Here is a 21,644-nt window from a genome sequence, read left to right as displayed (position 1 = left end):
ATAAGTGCACCGCGCTCTCATGTTTGACACTTGCAGCTGTCAACGTGGCTGTGATTGATCGTACAAGCAGTCGCTCCAGTCCAAGAAAAAACAAACTACATACAGTGGCCATGTAAAAGACATAAACTTAATGCTTTAGCCCATAACAAATGGTTCGATCAGCTTAAAAGACTGATAGAGACATAAGCTCCAAAGAGCTGAAGAGGCAAAAGAAAAAAACCTTCTACTCAAAATTCAAATGTCTCGTCTCGATCGAGACTGATTGATGAGTAAGTTTTCTTGTAAAAAATAAACCTTAACAGAACTTATCTATCAAAAGAACAAAAATATAAAAGAATGAAGACCACTTCAAAAGATAACTGGCAAGAAGAGTAATTTCTAAGTGAGCTCCTCCTCTCCAAAGAACAAAAAAGTTGACCTCATTCCATGCTCAGCAAAAATTAATTTAAATTTATTGTCTCAATTTATAATGCAACAAATTGAGCGTCCGCCCAGAAGATTTTTCTTCTGGCCAAAAATAAACGTTGACAGCATAAACGCTGCAGATACATAAATAGATATATAGATAGATAGATAGATACGTTGAAAGTATCTTTCAGATACTCCCTGGCACCCAAACCACCACGCGGCATTGAACTTGAACTTATCAGTCTTTAGTTTTTCAATTGTTTGCCAAAGAAAAAGTTTCAAACAAAAGTTATTACAAAGTTCTGCACATTCACTCGCATCGTTTAAAACCTTTCAATGCCAAAAACCAACCATTTCACTTTTTCTTTAGCTCTTTGAGTTGTCCTAGCTCCTGCCGTATCTTTCCTCTCGGTTAAATTGAGTGCACACACACAGAAACGAGAATCGAACCAAACCATCGGCAGACTTTTGTCATTTGTCTGCTGTCATGTCAGTTGTCAACTTTGATTTTTCAACTTTATTTTTGTTTTTCATAAAAAAAAAACGATGAAAAATTGTGTATATAAAATAAAATGTTATAGTTACAAAAGACAAATTGCAAACATAAAGAGAGGGAGAGAGAGAAGGAGGAAAGTTGAAGTATGTTGACAATTTTTTTACAAATATGTAACTTGAATTTTTTTTTAGCTACAAACAGATTACAAAACTATGGCTTTTGCAATGGAAAATAATCTTAGAACTGAATATCTACATATATCATTTTATTTTGCGGTTTTTATTTAAATGACTTTTATAATAGCTTGTACGTATATTTCTAAATATTTTATATACATATATGTATACTTAAATAAATATATACAGAAATACTTAAATAATAATATTTTCTACCTGAACTTGAATCCTTGCATCCTCTGTTATCATCGTATATCAGTTTAGTATTGACGATTTCTTTAGAAAACCACCTTTATATTCTTGACTCAAGGAATATAACTTAAAAAGTCTGTTGAAAAAGTTTTAAGATGTGCTATTATATGATTTCATTATTTTAGAGTTTACAAATCATCGAGGAGGACGAGATAACAGATTCATTTCATTTCTTTTAAAACATATTTTTATAAATTTTTCATAAATTTATCGAGAGCTTTGCCAAAACCTCATTTCTCTGTGTCAAGAAATAGGATAATAGATTCAGCATAGAAATGAGTTGAGAAATTAATATTATTCAAATAAATAATCAAACTTAATACATAACATCTTAATTTCCGATTATAATAGGTGAATATTAACAAAAATTATAGTAAGTAACGGTCATGACTGATAATTAAATAAAATATTGTCAAACTTGCCTTGATCCGGAGGTGTTAGTATGGCCCAAAAATAAAAAAAAGGAAACAAAAACAAATTATCGACCATGAGTTCAGTTAGAAAGAGGTAATGTGGGCATTTGATACCAAAAAAGTTCCAAAAGAGAATAAGTTCCGATATAATACATATATGTAGAAGATCTCACTTTACTGAGACACACGTTGAAAATAGAAAATGAAATAATTCATGGACATAAATAGTTTCTATTTTCAACATAAATGTTTAATTTGGTAAGATCTTCGTCACGTTTCTTAGCTTCTTAGCCAAAATTCTTCATCAAATCTAAAGAGCATCATTTAGTTGTATAAAATTTAACAACAATAAATTTTCTTGGTATTTTCATTCTGTTGATACATAAACGACTTGATAGGGCGGAGTTGGGGGGAAAGAATTTTACAACATTTGACAACTGAACACTTTATCTTAATGTCAATTTTTTTTGGTTTTATATATTTTTGAGTCTGTCTGCTGCCGTTGTTCTTGGTCGGTTTCTTTTAAATTTTTTGAATGGAATTGGGGTTTAGGTTTAAGGTTCGGGGTTCGTTTTGTGCGTGTGCGTGAAGCAGTTAAGAACGTTCAAGCAAATTAGCTATAAAAAAGCCATTTGTAAGTCAAACTCGGAGTCAGATTGTTTGTCAAAATCACGACTCTCGGTCGATTTTGGTTTGTTGTGCGCGTTAATGGCGCCAAAAATGTTAGATAAAGTTGTTTCTAGGATTTACATTTAAATTGGGAAAGCTTCTTCGACAAGCGATGAATCATAGTCAGGGTCATCAACTTCATCTTCATCGTTCGAATAAGTTGAAATGTTTGAGTTTAGTCGTAGATTTTATTTTATTTGTGTCATTTGTCTTTCTCGTTTGAACAGTACGACAACGTGAATTCGTGCTTGCACGTGCTGCGCAGTCAATCGGTTGGTGGACTGGACAATATTACCACCAATGACATATGTGCCGGACGCCTGAAAGCCGTTTTAGCCCTGTTCTTTGCCCTGAGTCGGTATAAGCAGCAGGCGAAGCAAACGAAAACGATTGGAGTCACTGGTGGCGGCGGAGTCGGTAGTAGCAGTGCCTCTTCAACTCTCGGTGGTGGTTCTGTCCTTGGCATTGGCTTGGGTGGTAGCCTGAGAGCTTCTGTTGCCGACAAGAATCAAACAGAGCAACAGCAACAGAGGCAGGAGAAGCAGCAGCAACAGCAGCAGCAACAACAGCAGTTGCAACAACAGACGTCACAGCAACTGGCTCAATCCTTGGAGAACGGCAATGAGATGGTGAATCGGTGAGTAAAACTTTCAAATAGTTTAAATACAATTTCATTAATTTACTTCCTTGGCAATATTTGCAAATTGATAATTTTATGTTGTATTTATTTGAAATTCCTAAAGATCCAAATCCAGGTAAAGGATCAAGATCAAAGATCAAATATTTAAGTTTCGATCTGCTATTTATTTTTTTTGGTCTTCCTGTTTGGCGTCATTTAACGCCACTAATTCATACTAAAGTATAACTACACATTAACGATTACGATCGATAGTGAATTAAATTTCCCGTCGAATGAGATAAAATAGCATAATAAAGAGATACGCCTCGTTGCATTCGAAACATTTCGCATAGGAACAAACGGCTTGGTGTTTTTTAACTCAGTCATATTAAATTAATTCATATTAATTTTTTAAATTTATTTTTATTTTCGATCTATCCTAAATGGTCAATAAACAAATATTGTCAAACGTCATAATGAATGACTGGGTGGGTTTTTTGTATTTAACTTAATTTTCAACACCTTCAAACTGCAGTTCGTTTTCAATGCTTTCAAAACTGCAATACGTTTTCAATGCTTTCCAAACTGCAATTCGTTTTCAATGGTTTCCAAACTGCAGCCCGTATACAACGCTTTTAAAACTGCAGTTACTCACCGGAAGTGCTAAGGAACTGAGTAATTTACTCAAATTGAGCAAAATTGAGTAAGTTACTCAGTCCCTTAACACTTCCGGTGAGTAGTTACTCGCACCCTTAGGACGCTATGCAGCGTTAAAGTTAACAGCATCACTTGCGAGCACTGTTATTTTAACAGCAATGTAAAACGTTATTTATCGATATACATCGAGCGATAAATATTTGTACCGCCAATTTCGAAAATATTAATAAAATTTTTTGAAAATTATTAGGTTTACTTATATTACGAATTAGGTTAACTCCTATTTAATTGCATAGTGTTGCAAAATAAAACTCAAAGTGATTTACTATTTTCTTGGCATTTTATATAGATATATGTATGTACGTTAAGGCCAGGATATTTTCCTTCAGATGCAAACTTGTAGATTCCAGTCAATCTGTTTGCTATTCAGCCCTACTAAAAGATTTTAATAAACTAGAGCTAAACAGTGTGAATGTCTGATATAAATCCTTAAATTTCTGTATTTGTAAAATATGATAAACTGTTATAAATTTAATAACTCTCATTTATATTTACTGTAGATAAACCTGAGTTGATTATATATTCAAAACAAATTCCAGTAAAATCGATTTAAAGTTAACCAAGTTAAAAATATACATAAATCCTAATATGCTTACTGAAGCTTTCACTTCGAATCCAGCTTTATTAGCTTTACAAAAATTTTCTTGGAGCAATGTCTTATCCCCCAAGTAAGAATCTAACATCGTTTATTTAAATTCAGCTACTTGTCTATCCCGCCCCAACCAGTTTCCGGATTATTTTGCCCTCCTGCCATCATAGTCAATTCCACTCGGAGGAATTTTTACTCATTTCCATCAGCTCATATCCAATGTCAGGGATTTCCTATGCATTTGGCTTATACGGCCATAAGACCATCCGGTACGCATTTCTTTCACGTTTTTCCCCCAAATCAAGAATAGACGAAAAACGAAAGAAAATAGAAAAGATTCATAGCAAGTTAAATATGATTTATTGGTTTGTTTGCCGGAAATTACAAGCAGTTTGCCTTTCAACATCAAACTGCCAAAAGCCAAAAACAAAAAAAAAAAACAGAAGAAAAACATGGCATACCTTTAAGGGCAAATGTCGACATCTTTGCTTTTCTTTTTTTTTGTTCTCTCTCGATTTCTGTGAAAAATTCAAAACCTGAAGACGAGAATCGTGGCCAAATTAGAAAACTTTATTTGCCAGGAACAATGTCTGCTGGGGGAGGTTTTTGCAACCCTCGGGGGAAGTCCCTTTGGAGTAGACAGGAAACGGAAGCTTTTGTGTGGCTCCCTCCGACCCCAAAACGACCCACACGAATCGAAATGTGTTGATGACTTTCACTGACTATGAAATTTAAATGCGTAACGGAAATGTTTTGCGTTTTTCTTCTTCAACTTTCCGACGACTCGTTCGAGCAGCAGACAACAAACAGACAAATAAATTGCATTGCATTTTTTTGGTCGTCCTTGCCCCTAGTTTGTGGTAGGCACACACATATACACACGCACAGACACGGACACAGACGGCAGATTGCAGGCACAGGTTCATTTAAAGTTGGACCATAAAACTTTCACTAGACTAGAGACCGAGTCGGCTGTTTATAATGTCTGCGGTCTGTGTCAACCACTTCCCGTACCCCTCGCGACAACAAAATGGCGACATAACAACGACAATAGCATAAATGGCATAAAGTTGGCGCTCTTCATGCAATATTCAAAACCAGGGAGACAGCTGGTGCCGGGTAATTCACAACTTCCTCTTATTTTCTGGTATTTTAAAGCTGTGATTTCCAAGGAGAGCAGCCAGCAACATGTTGCCTTGACGCACATAATTAAAATCCATCCTTGGGAGCATTTCTCAAGCATTCCTTTTGGCCCTCAAAATAAAACAGCTGATGACATTTTCCAACCCCAAAACTGTAAAAGGTTTTCTCAAGCCATTTATAACTGAAAATTGCTTTACCCAGACATTGCAACAATATGTTCCCAAATGTATTTATAACATTTGTAATGGAGCCCGTTGCTCTAACAGGCTACACCAGAAACATATGAGTATGAGTTGGGGATGGCTTTGGTTGGGTTTGGCTTAGAAGCGTAAATTCCTGTACTTACCCCTTAAAATACGCCCACGTGTGCGTGTCTCGGTAATTCGACTGCATTTATGCGTGACCATGTGTGGCATCCACACAGAACAGAACAACCCCCGAAAAATCTCTCAGACTTTAATCTTTTTACCCCAGATTGAACTTCAACTCCATCTCTTCTTTGAGCAGGCATTGCATTCGTCGTCCTGCCTATTGTGGCCACTTTGCGCCCAGGGACTCCCTCACACACACACCCAATTGACAACTTGTCAGGATCTAAAAATAAATTCACAAACCTGCATGGACCTTGTCCTTCAAAAACACTGAACAAAATAGACAGAAGAATTGACGTTTGAACCCGATTCGTTTGTTCTATAAAATTTTGCAGATTGGAACTTTTCTAGTTCTAGTTATATAGATAAGAGTCTTTAATTCTAGATTCTAGAGTCTTAAAGTCACCTTTTTAAATGTCACTTGTCACTTCTAACAACTATCTACAAAAGGAAATGATACTTTTTCCTTGATTTGCAGTGTATTTTTCTCAATGTACTCTAGTTGTCGATTTAACTTTTGGTTGTCCTGCGGGTTTGAAATTTTTCCACTTCGTCTGCTGCTTTGTCCTGCCGTTCCTGTGTGTTTTGAATTTATAATTCCATTTGCGGTTTTAATTTGGTAAATGTGAAATTAATTTTATTCAATTGGAAGCTTGTTGTCAACCCCCAAAGGCAAGTCATCGTCTCTGCTAGGACCTCTAGATAAATGCTTCATTGAATCGCAATTGTCTATTCCTTAACGCCTCTTTGGATGTTCAGAGTCCACGTTTTGCAATTCCTGCAAGAGATTATCAATTTGTGTTTGATCTTCGGCACTTGGAATGCCAATAAATGTTTCTTGGGGGTCTCGAAATTTTCCACAATTATACAAATGCTCATTTTCCAAACGTAGAAAATTCCATATGAAACGTCTTGTGATTTCACATAAACTAACGTAACTCTTGGCATTGTAGGGCAAAATATGTTCATTAATATTGAGATACAATTCCAAAAGCCAAATGAAACGTAATACACAATTCTCCACTATGGCAAAGTAGTAAAACCACTAAAAAGAGAACACAATTTGTAGTAATTTTAATAAATTAAGTTATAACTTACTTTGGGATAGATTAGTTGTGTCCTTAGAAAAAGATTTTCGCGTCTCCACACTCTGAATAATCCAAAATCCTTTACTAAATCCCAATAGATGAAATAAATTGTTGATATTAGTGAACTACTAACATAGCCCCAAAGCCAAGGATTATGTGATATTTGCTTGTATTTATCTAAATTATCAAATGTATGAGTAAATGATTATATAACGATTTCTCTGATTATACCTGCAGTATCCGTAAGAACTGTGGAAAACAAGATAACCGGAAATACTGAAAGATATTTGCCAGCATTATATAGAAATTTAATCGAATTGGTATCATTGTAGCGCCTGGAACATTGAGCCAAACGCCACCAGGGTGGTAGACAGCGTAAAAGTGGCACTGCATAATTTGTTATTTCGAAATCAAATGTAGATTTACTATCGGTATAGTATCTCAGATAGAATCGAAAGAGTATATAGTAATCCACAAGACAGTTGGTCAATGACATCAATTGTTCGGCTATAAAAAAATCAGCAAAAGTCACCTCAAAAAAGGGAGCAGCGAAAATCCGTCCAAACACTTGTAACAACCACACACGGGAGTCATAGTTCATCATTCGAATGGGATTCAAAAGTAATATTAACATTACAATCACAAAAATCAGGGGGAAGAAATATGGTTCAGCTATATCGAATTGCATATAATGTAGAAATCCCAAAATCGTCAAGGAGCATATATAACCCAATGCACTAGCCGCCTGAAGTAGGGCCACAGGTTGGGATTGATTACGTGGATTGATATCGAATACTCGAACATGATTGATACCCATCAATTGCCAAACATGCATATTAATGGCCAAGTAAAAGCAGAAAAGTATACCAACAACGGGACCACGATAGAGACGTATGAAAGTCGAAAGTAATTCAAGTTCCTCAAAGGAAGCAAAATCTAAATAAGGGATTTAAAATAAGTAATTCACTTGATTTAAGTAGCTAAGATAGGAATTTGACTTACACGATATGACACATATGAATGCAGCAACAAGGAAAAGACCCAAAAGGACCCCCGTACAAAAGACTTTACCCAAAGGAGTACGTACTCCTAACGGTGGTACTCTTAATTTGGCCATGGCCTTAGGAAAGGAAATAGTCAAATAGGATTAAGATAAATAATTTAAATTTTTACCTTTGAACGATCACCGCCCGTTAGATACTCTGTATATGTATCCTCCACTTCTTTAATTAACTTGATTAACTCACTTATCTTGTTCAACGATGATTTATCCAGAACATATCTACACCATTTGGCGCCCTCAGTGGATTCCAGATTTTTGTCATACTTTTTGCATATCTTCTGAAAACCCATATAATTCAGAGTACGATAATTCTTCAAGACAGTCAAACTATAGTAGAATTCACTGTACGCCTTACGTAGTTTTTGTTTATCCACCCTTTCATTCTGAGTATACCTCATCGATTCTACTCCTGTAGATGCACCTCCTTCTTGTCGTCTTAATGATATGAATTTCATCTTAAATGTGGATTGTTTACGATAACCTTCAGCTAATTTGTGAACAAAGAAGAGCTCCACTCGATTAAGTTCACTGGAACAGGTCGCGAAAAAGTTATCTTCCAAATTTCGATAATATTCAATTATCATAATGCGGGGAATGGAACCCAGGTCCGGAGCTTCAACTAAGCCTTCATTTATGAGGGTCTTTAAATGCTTTTTCATACAAATTAGTGCTGATAAATATTATGAAGAGTGGAATCAACTTACGTCATATTTCATGTATTGCTCCCGCCATTCAAACGTCATATATCTTTCCATTTGCTTACCAAATTTCATTTTGTCTAACCGATTTTCTCACACACAAAAGAAATAATACCAAAACTTCAATATGATGGAAATATCAATGAGATTGTATTTGAAAAAAGTTTTAGAAATAAATTTTATTTATTTTTGGGGGCTGTGCATCAGCATTAATTTGCTTGTGCCGTCTATTCTTTTGCATATCATTATCCGGCGCATCCATCAAACGTTCCAACATTTCCTCTTGCCGGGCATTTAGGGCCATCATGTGTATATCTCGTGTGGCGCGAAATCTGCCACAATTATACAAATGTTCATATTCCAAGCGCAATATATTCCAAATGAAACGTCTTGTAATTTCACAAAAACCAGACAATGTGTTACAATCATAGGGTGAAAGAATTTCGTGATAGGCCAAATAGACTTCCAAGACCCATACGAATCGGAGTAGTGTGTTTGCCCAAATGGCAAAATAATAGAACCACTGAAAAAGTCCATAGAAATATATACTCTATAATCTTTATGCGTCTGTCATTTACCTTTGGGTAGATTAAAGTTTCGCGTAGAAATATATTTTCACCATGCCAGACTTTGAATAAACCAAAATCTCTTATTAAATCCCAAATTGCTTGATATATATTCGAAAGTGTGGCACTTGTAATATAGCCCCAAACCCAAGGATTTTCAAATATGTTCTCATAGCCGGCTGAAAGAGGCATTCATTAGTGAGTTTGGAATTTTTCATTCACCCCCTGACACTTACCATTTGTCTCCATTTGAATGGTAGAAAAGACAACGACTACAATGATAGTGAAATATTTCAGGGTATTCAATAAATAAATGGGAGACTTGGATGTACCTTCCCAGTAACGTCTCAGACTCTGAGCCATGCGAAACCAAGCAGGCAGACATCGGATGACAGCCACAACATAGTCGGGTTCAAAATCAAAAGCATCTTCCCGTTTGCTATAATAACGAACATAGAAACGACCCAATTGATAATGATCCACCAAACAATAGACCAATGATATCAATTGATCGGCCAGCCAAAAGTCCGAGAATCGAACATAGAAGAAAGGAGCTAATAAAACTCTACCCAGAATGCCTAGAAACCATATTCGTGCAGGATAATTCCAAATATGTATGGGATTGAAAAATAAGGCTGTGGCCAAAACTATAAAAGTCAAGGGAAAGAGCTGAGGATCATCTATGCCGAACTCTTTGTGATGTAGATAGACCAACATGCTCAGGGTGCATAAGTAACCCATGCTACTGGCTACTGTCAGATATGAGGCTGGCTGTATATGATTACGGGGATTCATTTCAAAGATCAGGACATGATTGATGCCACATTTTTGCCAAATATACACATTAATTGAAATAAAGAAACAATACATAATCCAACTAAATGGACCACGATAGATTCTAACAAATGATGACAATAATTCCTGTTGGTCATAAAAAGAAAAATCTACAAAAAGGCCAAACAATAAAAATAGATGTTTCAAATGACCTAATTATAACTCACACGATATCACACATATTATGGATGACACAATGAAGAGTCCTAGAAATAAGCCAGCACAAAATATTATTGTTGATGGTGTCTTATGGCCCAAGGGTGGCACACGCAACTGTTGCATAGCCTTGGAGCGATCTCCGTTGGCCAAATGTTGCGTATAAAGATCCTCCATGCCCACAATCAAACGTCGCAGTTCATAATCCTCGGTGAAGGGAGCATTGAGGGCATACGTTTGAAACCATTTATTACCCGCTATGGATTTTAGATGTTTATCATATTTCTTGCATATCTTACGAAACCCAGTTAGATTAAGACTTTGATAGTTTTGGAGTATGATTAAACTCAGATAGAATTCACTCGATGCCAGACGCAATCTTTTCAAGTCCCCACGACTATGTGGCACATCGTGCATACTTGGATATATGGAAGTGCCAGACTCACGATCTCTTGGCTGATGATGGGATGTCATTTGTATCATCAAGGTGGCATATTTACGTCGTGCCTCCGCCAATTTCTCATCGAAAAAGAAATTAACCCGTTCCAACTCCTCGTCGCAGACTTTAAAGAATTCATCTTCACAATCCCTATAATAGTTGGCTATTTGTTGATTGGATGCATTACTAGGATTGGGTGCCCGATCTCTAGCGCGACGGATCATTGCTTTGAGTTCCTATTATTCAGAGAGATGGATATATATTCATCAATGGGAAAAGCATATAGAGTTCTTACCGCATAGTTCATATATTGCTGACGCCATTCTGCTGTTAAAAGTGTCTCAAAGGTTTTGCCAAATTTCATTATATTATGTTTATTTTATTGTATCAAAATATTGAGCAGTGTTGAAAAGGTATATAAAATTTATTTTCTTTGGAGTAATATATTATACCAGTTAAAATATTCTTCTTACTTTAGAAAGTGTTGGAAAAATATTCTTATCTGAATATTATAGCCAATAATTCAAAAAATAATTAATACTTAGAAGAATTTAACATAAATCTGAAAAAACTTTGACTTCCAATTGATTGAAGCCGGCAAATCAAATTTTAAATTTGACTATAACTATTAAATTTTTCTAAATTATCAAAGTCTAAGCAATTGTCACATTAACCAGTACATTAGCCATGTCTATGCCTCTGTTATGGCAATAAATCAGTTACAATTAGGCATGGAATGGTCAGCATTTGATTCCCAGAGTTTTTTTTCCACCTACCCATCTACTGATGGCTAAACATCCCTGTTCCTCTTTCGAGTGTAGCCAACTGAAGTTGATTCGCATCGCCATTGTCCGTACAAGTCTGACAACAATATTTCGACATGCGTTTTTCCCTGCCGTTTTTTCTGTCTACCATTTGACATTCTTTGCTTTTGTTTTGGCGGACAGTCTGTCGTACCGCCCACACCTCCCACTCCCAACCACAGAATCACCCAGAGATGCACACCGCCTCCCCCCTGGGTTTTCATGTTGAAGCAGCCTTGAAAGCAGACTTTAATATACAATTTTTTTGTTGTTGTGAAGTGGACATGGATTTTGTGAAGTGACTGCATTATTAAAAAAAAAGTACAAAAAATGAGAGCATATCTTTGGGGGTTGCATGTTTAACTCTTTAAGGTTAAAGCCTTGTCCCAATCAGCGGTGGCCACAATTCGAAATTCGATTTTCCCCCCGCTCAAACAAATATGCCATTAGTCATAAGAAACACAGGCGAAATAAAATTGGGGAGCAGAAAAATGTCGTCTACAGGCATTCATTCCTAACTCAGCGCCACTTCACTCTACTTCACTCCACTCCACTTCATACCAATCCACACTCCCATTCTTATCCACTCGCTTGTAGTCTTCGCAGAACATCATCAAAGCAGGCATTCATCTTTTACTTTACTTTCCCTGACTTTCCTGCTGTTTTCCTGGGTGAAAAATGTGAAACAATTGCAACGATGATTACTTTTTCCAACAGTTTGTTGTTTGTTGTTAGAGCGAAAAATGCTCGTAAAGGAAAATTGAATTGGCAAGTGGGTGGTTTTCTTCCTTCCTTCTTTTCCTTTTCGCTCTTGTCCTCTCTGGGGAGTATTTTAGGTTAAAGAGGCATGAGACAGGTGGTGGTAGGTAGTTGGTTCATAATTATATGCTAAATACTCAAGTAATTAACTCCCTGGGGAATCCTCAACTACTTAATCATAAGAACTTGATTAAGTTAACCAACAAATTTTAAGCTCCATTACATTAAAGACCTAAAGAAGTGCAAACATGTGCAAAATATTTCTATTTAAATCACCTAACGTTTCCGTTCCTCAGTTGGCATTTGTTAGTTTTAGTTTCTATACTCTGCAAAATCTGCGAATCAAGGAAGGGTATGTTGACATTTTGAATGTGTTTACATTTTGTTACTGGTGAGTGAACTCGATCATAAGGTTAAAGGCATATAAAGACTTATATGCCTCTAAGGGAATAGTATTTTCAATAATCTTTTTATAGATGTCTAGGTTGGGTAACCATTGAATTAACTGCTCACGTATGCGATCCCTCCCATTGATTTTCATAGGTATCTTCTTAGGGTCTTCAAGTGAAAAAGACAATCAGGACATTCTACAAAGATTCCCCAATCAATTAAAACTGAAAAACCTTTCGCAATATTTATTAGTTTCTTACTTCTTGACTCAAAATCTAAAAAATCGCTTTGTCGATAGTCACCAGAAGGTTCTCGAGGTCTTAACCTTTGAACCGACCAAATTTTAATATTAATCATCATATTTTAGTCGAATGTCATGCCCCTCATTTGCTTAAGGGTATCTTAGGAGTCGGCACCCTAATTTTTTTGTATACCAAGTTTAATTTTTTATGGTCCTTTTGGTCGCTGACTGGACAACAATAACCAGCAGGCAAATAAAAATATTTGCATAGACAGACCGTTTGGACAATTGGATAGACGACAGCGGCAGGCAAGTGAACAATGTTTTTTTGTTTCCAGAGATCCCAGCGACATACGTTTCCATAGATGTGAAATATATATATGTATATAGGAGGTACATATGTATGTATGTACGAATATATAAAATGAAAAGTAAACATTGCCATAGAAATGATAAAGTGCCTGGACTCTGCCGTCGACTCCTCAGTTATACGACAAAAGGCAATAAAATGCATGCTTAGTGTTTTTAGAGCAGGGGCTTAATGGCATTAGTGGGGTAGTAAAAGGGAGGGAGGAAATGGGATAGTGAAGAGGGAGTGGGAGTTAGAGTCAGTCTGCCACTATATGTTGTAAGTTGTTGCCGTTTACACACTGTGTGAGTGTGTGTGTGTGTTTGTGCAACTGTAGCAACTCGGGCGAAAGCCTTTCATGGTTTTTGAATTCGTATAAACAAAGATTTATTGTCTCTAGTTTTTGGAGTTCGAGCGAAACACAACGTTTCGCTTTCTTTTCATTTCGTTTTGTTTTTGAAAAAAAGTTTTAAAAATTTTTTGAGTCAAATTCTGCCAGAAGGTGAAAGTTTCAGAGACTTGCCATGTGTGGGACCATAAAGAATGTATTTATTGTAGAAAAGCTTAAATCAAATTGGTTGGAAAGAACCAAATTCAATTTTAAAACTAACAATACATGTTTTTGAAATCCATTTAGGCAGGAAATAATTTACTATAATTTCTTAAAAATCAAATTTATTCTATAGCGTTCAATGATTTACCAATTTCAACACATTACTAACTAATGAGGAGCAATAAAACAATATCAGATCTTTTTTATAACTTTTTTGGCTTAGAAAGTTCTTTTGGAAGATTGACCTCCAGTCAATCGGCTTGAATGCAAGGTTTGACTTTAATTCCAAAAAGGTCGTAATCTAACCAGATTATTTATTTTATTTTATTAAAATTTGGCGAGAGATTTATTAATTTTTTAAGAACCATGACTAGTTAAGATTAACTTGAAATTCGTAATGAAAACTGTTAAGTTTTTTTTTTAAGAAATTAAACAAATTTTTTATCTTACTCACTGACGTACATAGAATATATGATTTCGATCAAAAAGTCAAGATTTCGACTTTAAAAATTTAGTAATTTTAGCTCTTGCTCTTATGTCGTTATGAACATTTTTTAAAATTATACGATCACTTCTAGAACTCACTGGATATGCATTAAAAGTACTAGAAAAGCCAAAAAATTTTTGATAAACGAATATTTGTATGGGTGTAACCAAAACACCCCCGAGCTCCCCTCTGGATTCGTAAATGATTTCTGGAAATAAGTTGATTGAATTGAGTAGACTTAAGGACATTAAAAACTGGTATTAAAGTATAAATAAATTACCTTATAACTAGCAATCTTTTACTATTATCCCATTTAAACTATTTTAATATTTTCCACTATAAATTAATAAAAAGTTTCAACCATTTGACTATACAAATTAGGTGTGCATATCCTGTTTTAATCAGATTTATTAAAATGACTACCCAACGTTGACCGCCAATATCTCAATTCTGAGGCCATAACTTTAACTTTCATTGCCTGTGCCACACACTTTCAATTATACCAGAGTCTCGAAAGTCTGGTTTCAGCCAAAATCCAATCACCGAATGTTTGTTGTTACTCTTTTTCTCGGCTCCTGCCAATATAATTGGAATCATATTTCCAACACATTGCCAATAAACATCAACAGAAAAAAACCAAAAGACCAAAAAAAAATATAACATCATTGCCATAAACTAGAAAATCGAGCAACGTATCGGCATAAAGCCGCTTAGAGCCCGTCAATAAAAAAGAAAAAAGTCGGGGGAAAAAAAGAAGCAGAAACGAGTTTTTCAAATTGAAATTAAGCTCGATGATTAAACAATTTTAGTTTGCTCGCGACATTTTATGCGACAAGAAAACTATTTGCCATAATTGCTTACTTTGCTAAATTGCTGCGATTTGTTTGGCTCGATGGCAATAACTTTGGCCAAGCTTAATTGGTTGACCCCCAAGCGGTAGGCAACATCACCAACAGCAATGGCAGTGGCAGTGGCAGCATGTGCATTGAACTTTAACAGACGAGAAGTGGAAAATGTGTGGGGGAGGGGTAGGGCCGGGGAAACCCCACTCACACACAAAATTTCTCCCGACAAACAGCAAGTGCAACTATTTTTAGATACGGTAGAAGAAAAGAAAAGAAGAGAAAAACAGAAACAGATACAATACATATAACGCCAGACAGACATGAGGACTTCTCAGTGATGCAGTTTCCAGGCACTGCACAGTGCAACCAAAAGTATACGAAATTGTTTACATGAAAATAAGTTGTAAAATTGTTGTATTTACTTATATTTAAATTTAATTTCAAGACAATTTATATGAGCTTTTTTTATATTTAATTATTCAAGCCTTAAAATTTTTATTTTATTTTCTGTCATTTTTTCATTAATTTATTAGATGTTAAACTCAATATTTATATTAGATTAGAGCATCTATTTGTAATCACAGAGCTAGTAAATTTTACTATAACCTATATTTTATTTATTTTCTTCTATTTAATTTAATGACCTTTCATTATTTAAATTTTTAGTCTTCAAAATTCCTATATTTTTTAAAATTTCTAATATATGTTTATCACTTTATTATTTATGACATATGTAATCACAAACAATTTTTAAAGTTAAGGAATCATATAAAAACTGAACTTTAAAATTTAGATTCATTTACCATTTTTATTTAGCAATATTTTTAAAAACTTGCAAACACGACTTATTAAACTATTTTAATATATTATAATAATCTATTGAAGTACTGACGGTTATTGGAAAAATAGTCATAGAATTAGTAAAGAAATCCAAATAAATTCCAATTAGCTTTTACACTTGATGCAGAGTACACTCAATTCGGTGAGACAACTTGCTTCCCTCGTAGTTGGTGGTTGAAGTGCGAAAGTTATATACATTTTGTACCACTGTCAACCCCCATCAGAGAACTTGCAACATGTTCTGTTCGAATCAGTTTACAACGCGATTTCATGGTGTAAAGACGTATCCGCGGATACTTTTCACAATTTTCTTATATTCGTTTTGTTTATGTTTACGAAGTGGTTGAAAGCAAAATGAAAATGCGAAACATGTGCCAAAAAGCTGGAAAAGATGCAACCTAAAAGCCGGCAAATCGAACAGTGCTAAAAACCAAATCTCAAAAGTGTCAAACTAAAATCAAATTAAAAGGAAATGAAATGAAATGAATAAATAAAGTGTGTGTTTGTGTGTATTGCATTCATCGAAAAAGTTTAACAAAAAGTTTCCACAAGCTGTTGCATACTTTATGGCTTTTTAACCCCCCCAAAACCATAGACCATTGCTTTTTGCAGAGTTTTTTGTGCTCGGACCGAGCATAATTAACGCCTTATCTCATTGCACACAAATTAAAAGGCTTAGTGCCCGGGACAGACACTGAACTCGAACCAGACTTATGGCCAGACACAGTATTCTCAATGGACCGCCAGACAAAATACATATCTCCACCCTTTAGTTAAGAGATGTGTTTTATTTATAGTCGAAAAGAATTCTATATGCTGGTTTTATGCCGAGGGGATTCAAAGTTTTTGAAATTAAAAAAATTAAAGTTTTGCAATTATTATGTCTGATGTTTGTGCTTCGTGGTAAAACAACTATTTTTCCATTATGGAAATGATACACACAATTCAAATTACTGTTGTAACCGTAAGCTTCTGTTTACAACGAAAAGTGTGTTTATCTCAAAGCTGAATTCACTTACTAATAATTAAATGTAAACTATGACAAACTTGCGGATATACTTACACATCATATCGTATAGTTTTTTGCATAATCTAGTGACAATGAGAACGAGCCGTTGCAACGCCATAGAAATTGTAGAAAGCCAATCGAAAAGGAATGGCAAGGAATGAAAAAGGGTTTTAGATTTTAGGTGTAGATCGGCTGACAAATTAGTTATTCATTTCAGCGGAAATTAACTTATCTTATAACATTCAGAAAGAAGCCATAAAATTGTAGAACTCTTTTTAAATATTTTATAGACATGATCAAATTTTCATTGCCTAAGCTTTAGCTATAAAGCCTCCAAAATAAGCCTCCATAAATTCAGTTGAACCTCTCTATATAGCTCTCTAATTAGGCAAATAATTCACATAAACTCAAAATGCTGCAAATGTAGAAAATCAAAAGCTCAATAAAATGATCTGCATTAGGTCTTAAAGAAAAATTGTCAAGTGACTAAGGTTTATCCTCTAAACACAGTTTTTTTCGAGGCAATGTTTGTCCCTATATCGAACAATTGAATCTTCATAAATGAGCTTAGCTAAAGTAGCCTTACAAAAATTATATATATGAACTAACCTTCTAATACAGAAGAATAAAATTTCCTAAGTTTAGTCATCTGTATGCCAAGCTCTTGTCATTTTTTTACCCCAACAAAAACTACTGTTAGAGTTCCCATAACTGGCTGACCCCTCAAGTAAACCCAAACTGTTTGGAATACTCATCTTCATTTTAATTCCTTATCAAAATGCATCATTTTGTGTTTACATGGCAACGCAGAAGTCTCTTGTTTCCATGTGACTGATTCTTTAATTTTACTTGTTTATGGTTAAACGGCTTTGTAGCTCTTTTAATTCAGGTCCTTACGGTAATTAGTCGCAGACATAGACAACAACCAATATCTAGACGAAAGAGGGCATCGAAGATGGGACTGCTAATCCACATTGTCATCAGGTTTATCACAGATGGTTGTCTGGTAGATTGGGACAATGTTTGGCATTTAACCGGTTTGCCAGAAGGCCTTATAACGGCGCGTGTCTTCAATTAATCACCGTCTCGAATCGACGGATGCGCTTGACTCTTTTCCCCCCTGCCCAAAAAAAAAAATTATTTTAATTTTATGCAAGATAGTAGCTGATGAGTCTCAAAACTCCAACTTCACCTTTTCCTCCTGGCTTCTTCTTCTTCATGTTGTAAGGATTATTGAAGTTTCTGCTTTCTCCTTCTGCTGCATACTCGATACCTAAGCTAATTATGGTTACTAAGAGTTGAGTAAACATTGAGTGGAGATTATACAAGAAGGATTTTTCAATTTTCTGTTCTGTCATTGACAAACTGACAGTCAAGTAACAGAAGCTGTCAAATGAGGGGCGTACAAGAAAGAGCATTGAACTGCCAACTCACCCTCTTTCCACAGAAACGAAATCAAAACCAGGAATTCATCCTGCTTGAAATACGAGATATCAAAAAGCAAGCTGTCAAAATATCAAACTCGCTCAGCAATCTGGGGGAGCTCGAAATGTAAAATCAATTGCGGCAAAGACTCAAAGTACTTGTAGGTAGCTGACACAGAACTTTGACTAATGATAGGGGTCGCCCTCCTCCAAGTTGTATTCATTCGAATCGTGTGAATAGATGGGCCTCTAAGCGTGGAGCGAGTTTAGGTGGTAGCTGACAGTTGATTATGGTTTATTGAAGACCATATCCCTAATGATTTAATTATGATAATGATAATGGGCCAAAGGGTTGGCAACTCGCTTTGAGAGGCATTCATTCAGCAAATGATTAGGCTCGACACTCTAATAAAAGACAAATGGAAAGTGGTTTTAATAATTGCACACTCAAATCTTTATGATAGATAAGAAAAACAGGAAAATGTAAACTTTTATAAAACTGGCTTGAACATATAAAAACTATATTAATGAAAGTTTTTCATTTACTTAATGTGTAAGAACGAAACTAGTTTCACAGAAGTTTTTCATTTAATAGAAGTTGTTGAACTTTGTTGAGGTTAAAAAGTACTCAAACAAACTCTGATTAAACATTTTGTAAACATTTTTAATATAGGTTCATAAAATCTAACTAAAATCTGAAACTTGTCAAACCACCTTCATCCATTAATAACTGCTCAGTAGCCCCTTATTCTTTATGTTTTGCCACTTTGTCAAAAGAATTATGAGAGATGATCGTTACTTTATGGCTCCCGAATCAGGTGGATCTATTTAATCCATCATGCAAATTGCCATTGGCAAGATTCTTCAAGTGTTGACTGCTTTTCCATGATTGGTGAAGTGAGTTTTCCAGAGGGCATAAAGCTTGTTTTTGATAGGTGTAAAAACTGGTAGGAAAAAAGTGATTAAGAATAATATTTTATAGCAACTTAAAGTTTAATACTCCATGATTCAAATCTTTAGATATACGTATTTTTATAGATTTCTTAAAAAGAGAATTATAGTAATGTTTCTTTTACTTTTTCTTAGCATATTGTTTATTTTATTGAAAGATGCAGTACTTGACAGATCCCTACAAAGGATATATACTTTCGACAAAACCTCAATTGTGCCAAAAGCTTGCAAAAAATTCTTCAATAACTGATGCATCGACTTCAAATTAATATCCCAACAGATCCAAATGGTAAATGTTTAAGTCTTCGTCTCAACGTCTGGAACATATAATTCGTTTCCCTCTTGCACTTAATAATCATCATAATTTAATTGTAAATCTACAAACAAATTGCTAAAAATACAATTTTGCTTAACCGAGTGTAAGCTTTGTCCATTTGAATGCAACCCAAAAAATTGCATAAATTCGCTTATTGCACTTCACTCCACACCCTTTATACTTATTCCTTGCACAATCCATTCATCCATCATTCAAAGCGAGGAAAAAGGCCATTCTAATTTTATGCAAATTGCTTGACAACGAAAATTTTCAAATCCAAATATGTGGGCTTGAAATTTGGCAACATTGCATAAAAATTTTTCCAGTCGCATAAGGAGGGAGAGACGGACCACACAAGTCACAAGATTTTGTCCATATCGGTTTCTTGGCATTATTCGAATTGATTATCTTGATGCGTGTTTGGCACTTCTTCAATTGGTCGGCAATCGACAAACAGAGAGAGAAAGAGAGAGAGAGAGAGAGAGACGGGCAGATCCCCAAGAAACCAAATGACAGCGAGGAAATGTCATTCGCTTGTTGCGCTTCACTTCAAAAAAAGAAAAAAGCGGAAAAAAACTGTCAAACAGACAGGCAAACGCCGAATGACAGCCGATTATGAAATATTCTCTTATGATTTATATTCCAAGCCTCACCTACCATTTAGCCCTTTTTAAAGGCAATTAATTGCTTGACTACAGAAACGAGAAAAGGGTTTGAGTTAAAGCCCAAAATTAGGCATTCATCTTGGCATTTCAATGCAAAACGGCAAAAGCAAATTGTTGATTTGCTTTGACACAACAAAAGAAAAAAATAAAAAAACAAACCCAAAAGGAAAAGCAACAAGAAAAAGAAAAGAAAAATACAAAATAGACTTTTAGACAAAACGATTTTTTCACTTCGTTTGCTACCCTCTCTCTTTCTATGCTTTTTAATACCTTCTATGTAAATAGTTTTAAGGGGGTATATTAGCTTGTCATAGTCAACAACTTAATGCTAATAATTTCCACTTTGCTATATTAGAAAAGGTTTAAATATAGTCTAGTCTTCGTAACAAAGAATCAAAAAATTTATTTATTAGTTTGATTTTAGGAATTTAAACTAAACTTTATTAACATTTTTTTATATCTTTAATAAAAGCAGTATCGAAATTGAAACATTCTATCCTAGATATTGGAAAGAAAGAAAACACGTAGAATATATTCATTACTTTATATAGTTATGATTCTTAACAAGTTTTCGGATTAAATAATGTTCTTTGTAGAGTTGACCTTAAATTTTTATATATATTTACATTAAACATTAAAATAAAATAACAAATCATTTAAATAAAACACATATATGGATCAAAATTCTCCAGAACGCCCTTAGGAAATCATGCGTGACACTTTGGCAGATATGTTCATCGATAGAGTCTGGTTTTACATATGATATTGATTTTAATTGAAGACAATAGTTAGCAATAACCATTTTTTTTTTCCTAATCGTTAAGTTTTTTCTATCGTTTGGATCTATTTTAGTCTAGGAACCATTAAAAGCTTTAATTATTTCATCTCTATGTAATGCAGGATATTTGGTAGTCGATGCCAAGTCAATGCTTGAGCTCTTTGTTTTATCCACTTATTTTGACGTTGTTTTTTAAGCGGAAGCTAAAAACGACTCTTTCAAGTTGATTTCTGCTCCATAAACTTGTCTATTTTTGTTTTGCTCGCTGGAGCGCAAAGAGGGGTTCCTTCGCTTCCCTCTTCTTGTACATCGACTTCAAGTTCTCTTTCTCTTCTCATCCCCATAACCTCTTTTTGGCCTCCCCTTTTTCGTTTTGGGTCTCATGTGGCGTTGAAAATTTGGAGCAGCACGTGCATTTGCACGTTTTGAGTTTGTTTCTTTACCTCCTCCTGCATTCATCTACCTTCAATTTGTGTGATTTTATGCCTTTGCCTTTTGTTTAAATTTAGATGGCTTTTTTTATGGGACAAAGTGAGA

The 21,644-nt window shown here is 34.9% G+C and overlaps 3 protein-coding genes across 7 annotated transcripts in view; 1 reads left to right on the top strand and 2 right to left on the bottom strand.

The window, feature by feature from the left end:
* LOC6642508 (protein sickie) overlaps positions 1 to 21,644 on the top strand; it is a 215,571-nt gene that overhangs the window by 114,377 nt on the left and 79,550 nt on the right. For all 4 annotated transcript variants that reach the window (XM_023175880.2, XM_047010629.1, XM_023175879.2 and 1 more), the window contains exon 3: positions 2,642 to 3,051. In XM_023175880.2, the coding sequence (XP_023031648.1) occupies positions 2,642 to 3,051 (410 nt within the window). The remainder of the gene's footprint in view (positions 1 to 2,641; positions 3,052 to 21,644) is intronic.
* Positions 6,255 to 8,816, bottom strand: LOC124460205 (xenotropic and polytropic retrovirus receptor 1 homolog). Its single transcript, XM_047010631.1, has 6 exons — positions 8,709 to 8,816; positions 8,115 to 8,654; positions 7,944 to 8,061; positions 7,173 to 7,877; positions 6,952 to 7,118; positions 6,255 to 6,898 (listed from the first exon to the last, which is right to left on the bottom strand). The coding sequence occupies exons 1-6, from the start codon at positions 8,775 to 8,777 to the stop codon at positions 6,590 to 6,592; spliced, it is 1,908 nt and encodes a 635-aa protein (XP_046866587.1). The 5' UTR covers positions 8,778 to 8,816; the 3' UTR covers positions 6,255 to 6,589.
* LOC6642509 (xenotropic and polytropic retrovirus receptor 1) lies at positions 8,829 to 11,132 on the bottom strand. 2 transcript variants are annotated; one of them, XM_023175882.2, is made up of 5 exons: positions 10,993 to 11,130; positions 10,270 to 10,933; positions 9,505 to 10,212; positions 9,281 to 9,447; positions 8,829 to 9,225 (listed from the first exon to the last, which is right to left on the bottom strand). In XM_023175882.2, the coding sequence occupies exons 1-5, from the start codon at positions 11,059 to 11,061 to the stop codon at positions 8,869 to 8,871; spliced, it is 1,965 nt and encodes a 654-aa protein (XP_023031650.1). In that variant the 5' UTR covers positions 11,062 to 11,130; the 3' UTR covers positions 8,829 to 8,868. The 2 variants fall into 2 exon arrangements, with proteins under 2 accessions (XP_023031650.1, XP_023031651.1); XM_023175883.2 differs by lacking the exons at positions 8,829 to 9,225; positions 9,281 to 9,447 and having other exon boundaries at positions 10,136 to 10,212; positions 10,272 to 10,933; positions 10,993 to 11,132.

The sequence above is a fragment of the Drosophila willistoni genome (assembly GCF_018902025.1).
Source record: "Drosophila willistoni isolate 14030-0811.24 chromosome 2R unlocalized genomic scaffold, UCI_dwil_1.1 Seg167, whole genome shotgun sequence".
Lineage (NCBI taxonomy): Eukaryota > Metazoa > Arthropoda > Insecta > Diptera > Drosophilidae > Drosophila > Drosophila willistoni.
This window is presented reverse-complemented; position numbering and strand designations above follow the sequence as displayed.

Coding starts and splice junctions, on each gene's coding strand:
- LOC124460205 (XM_047010631.1), bottom strand. CDS start 8,777: ATGAAATTTGGTAAGCAAATGGAAAGATATATGACGTTTGAATGGCGG. Junction 8,655..8,708: donor AGCAATACATGAAATATGAC/GTAAGTTGATTC, acceptor TGTATGAAAAAG/CATTTAAAGACCCTCATAAA. Junction 6,899..6,951: donor CACAACTAATCTATCCCAAA/GTAAGTTATAAC, acceptor TTCTCTTTTTAG/TGGTTTTACTACTTTGCCAT.
- LOC6642509 (XM_023175882.2), bottom strand. CDS start 11,061: ATGAAATTTGGCAAAACCTTTGAGACACTTTTAACAGCAGAATGGCGT. Junction 10,213..10,269: donor CATAATATGTGTGATATCGT/GTGAGTTATAAT, acceptor GCCTTTTTGTAG/ATTTTTCTTTTTATGACCAA. Junction 9,226..9,280: donor AAACTTTAATCTACCCAAAG/GTAAATGACAGA, acceptor GGACTTTTTCAG/TGGTTCTATTATTTTGCCAT.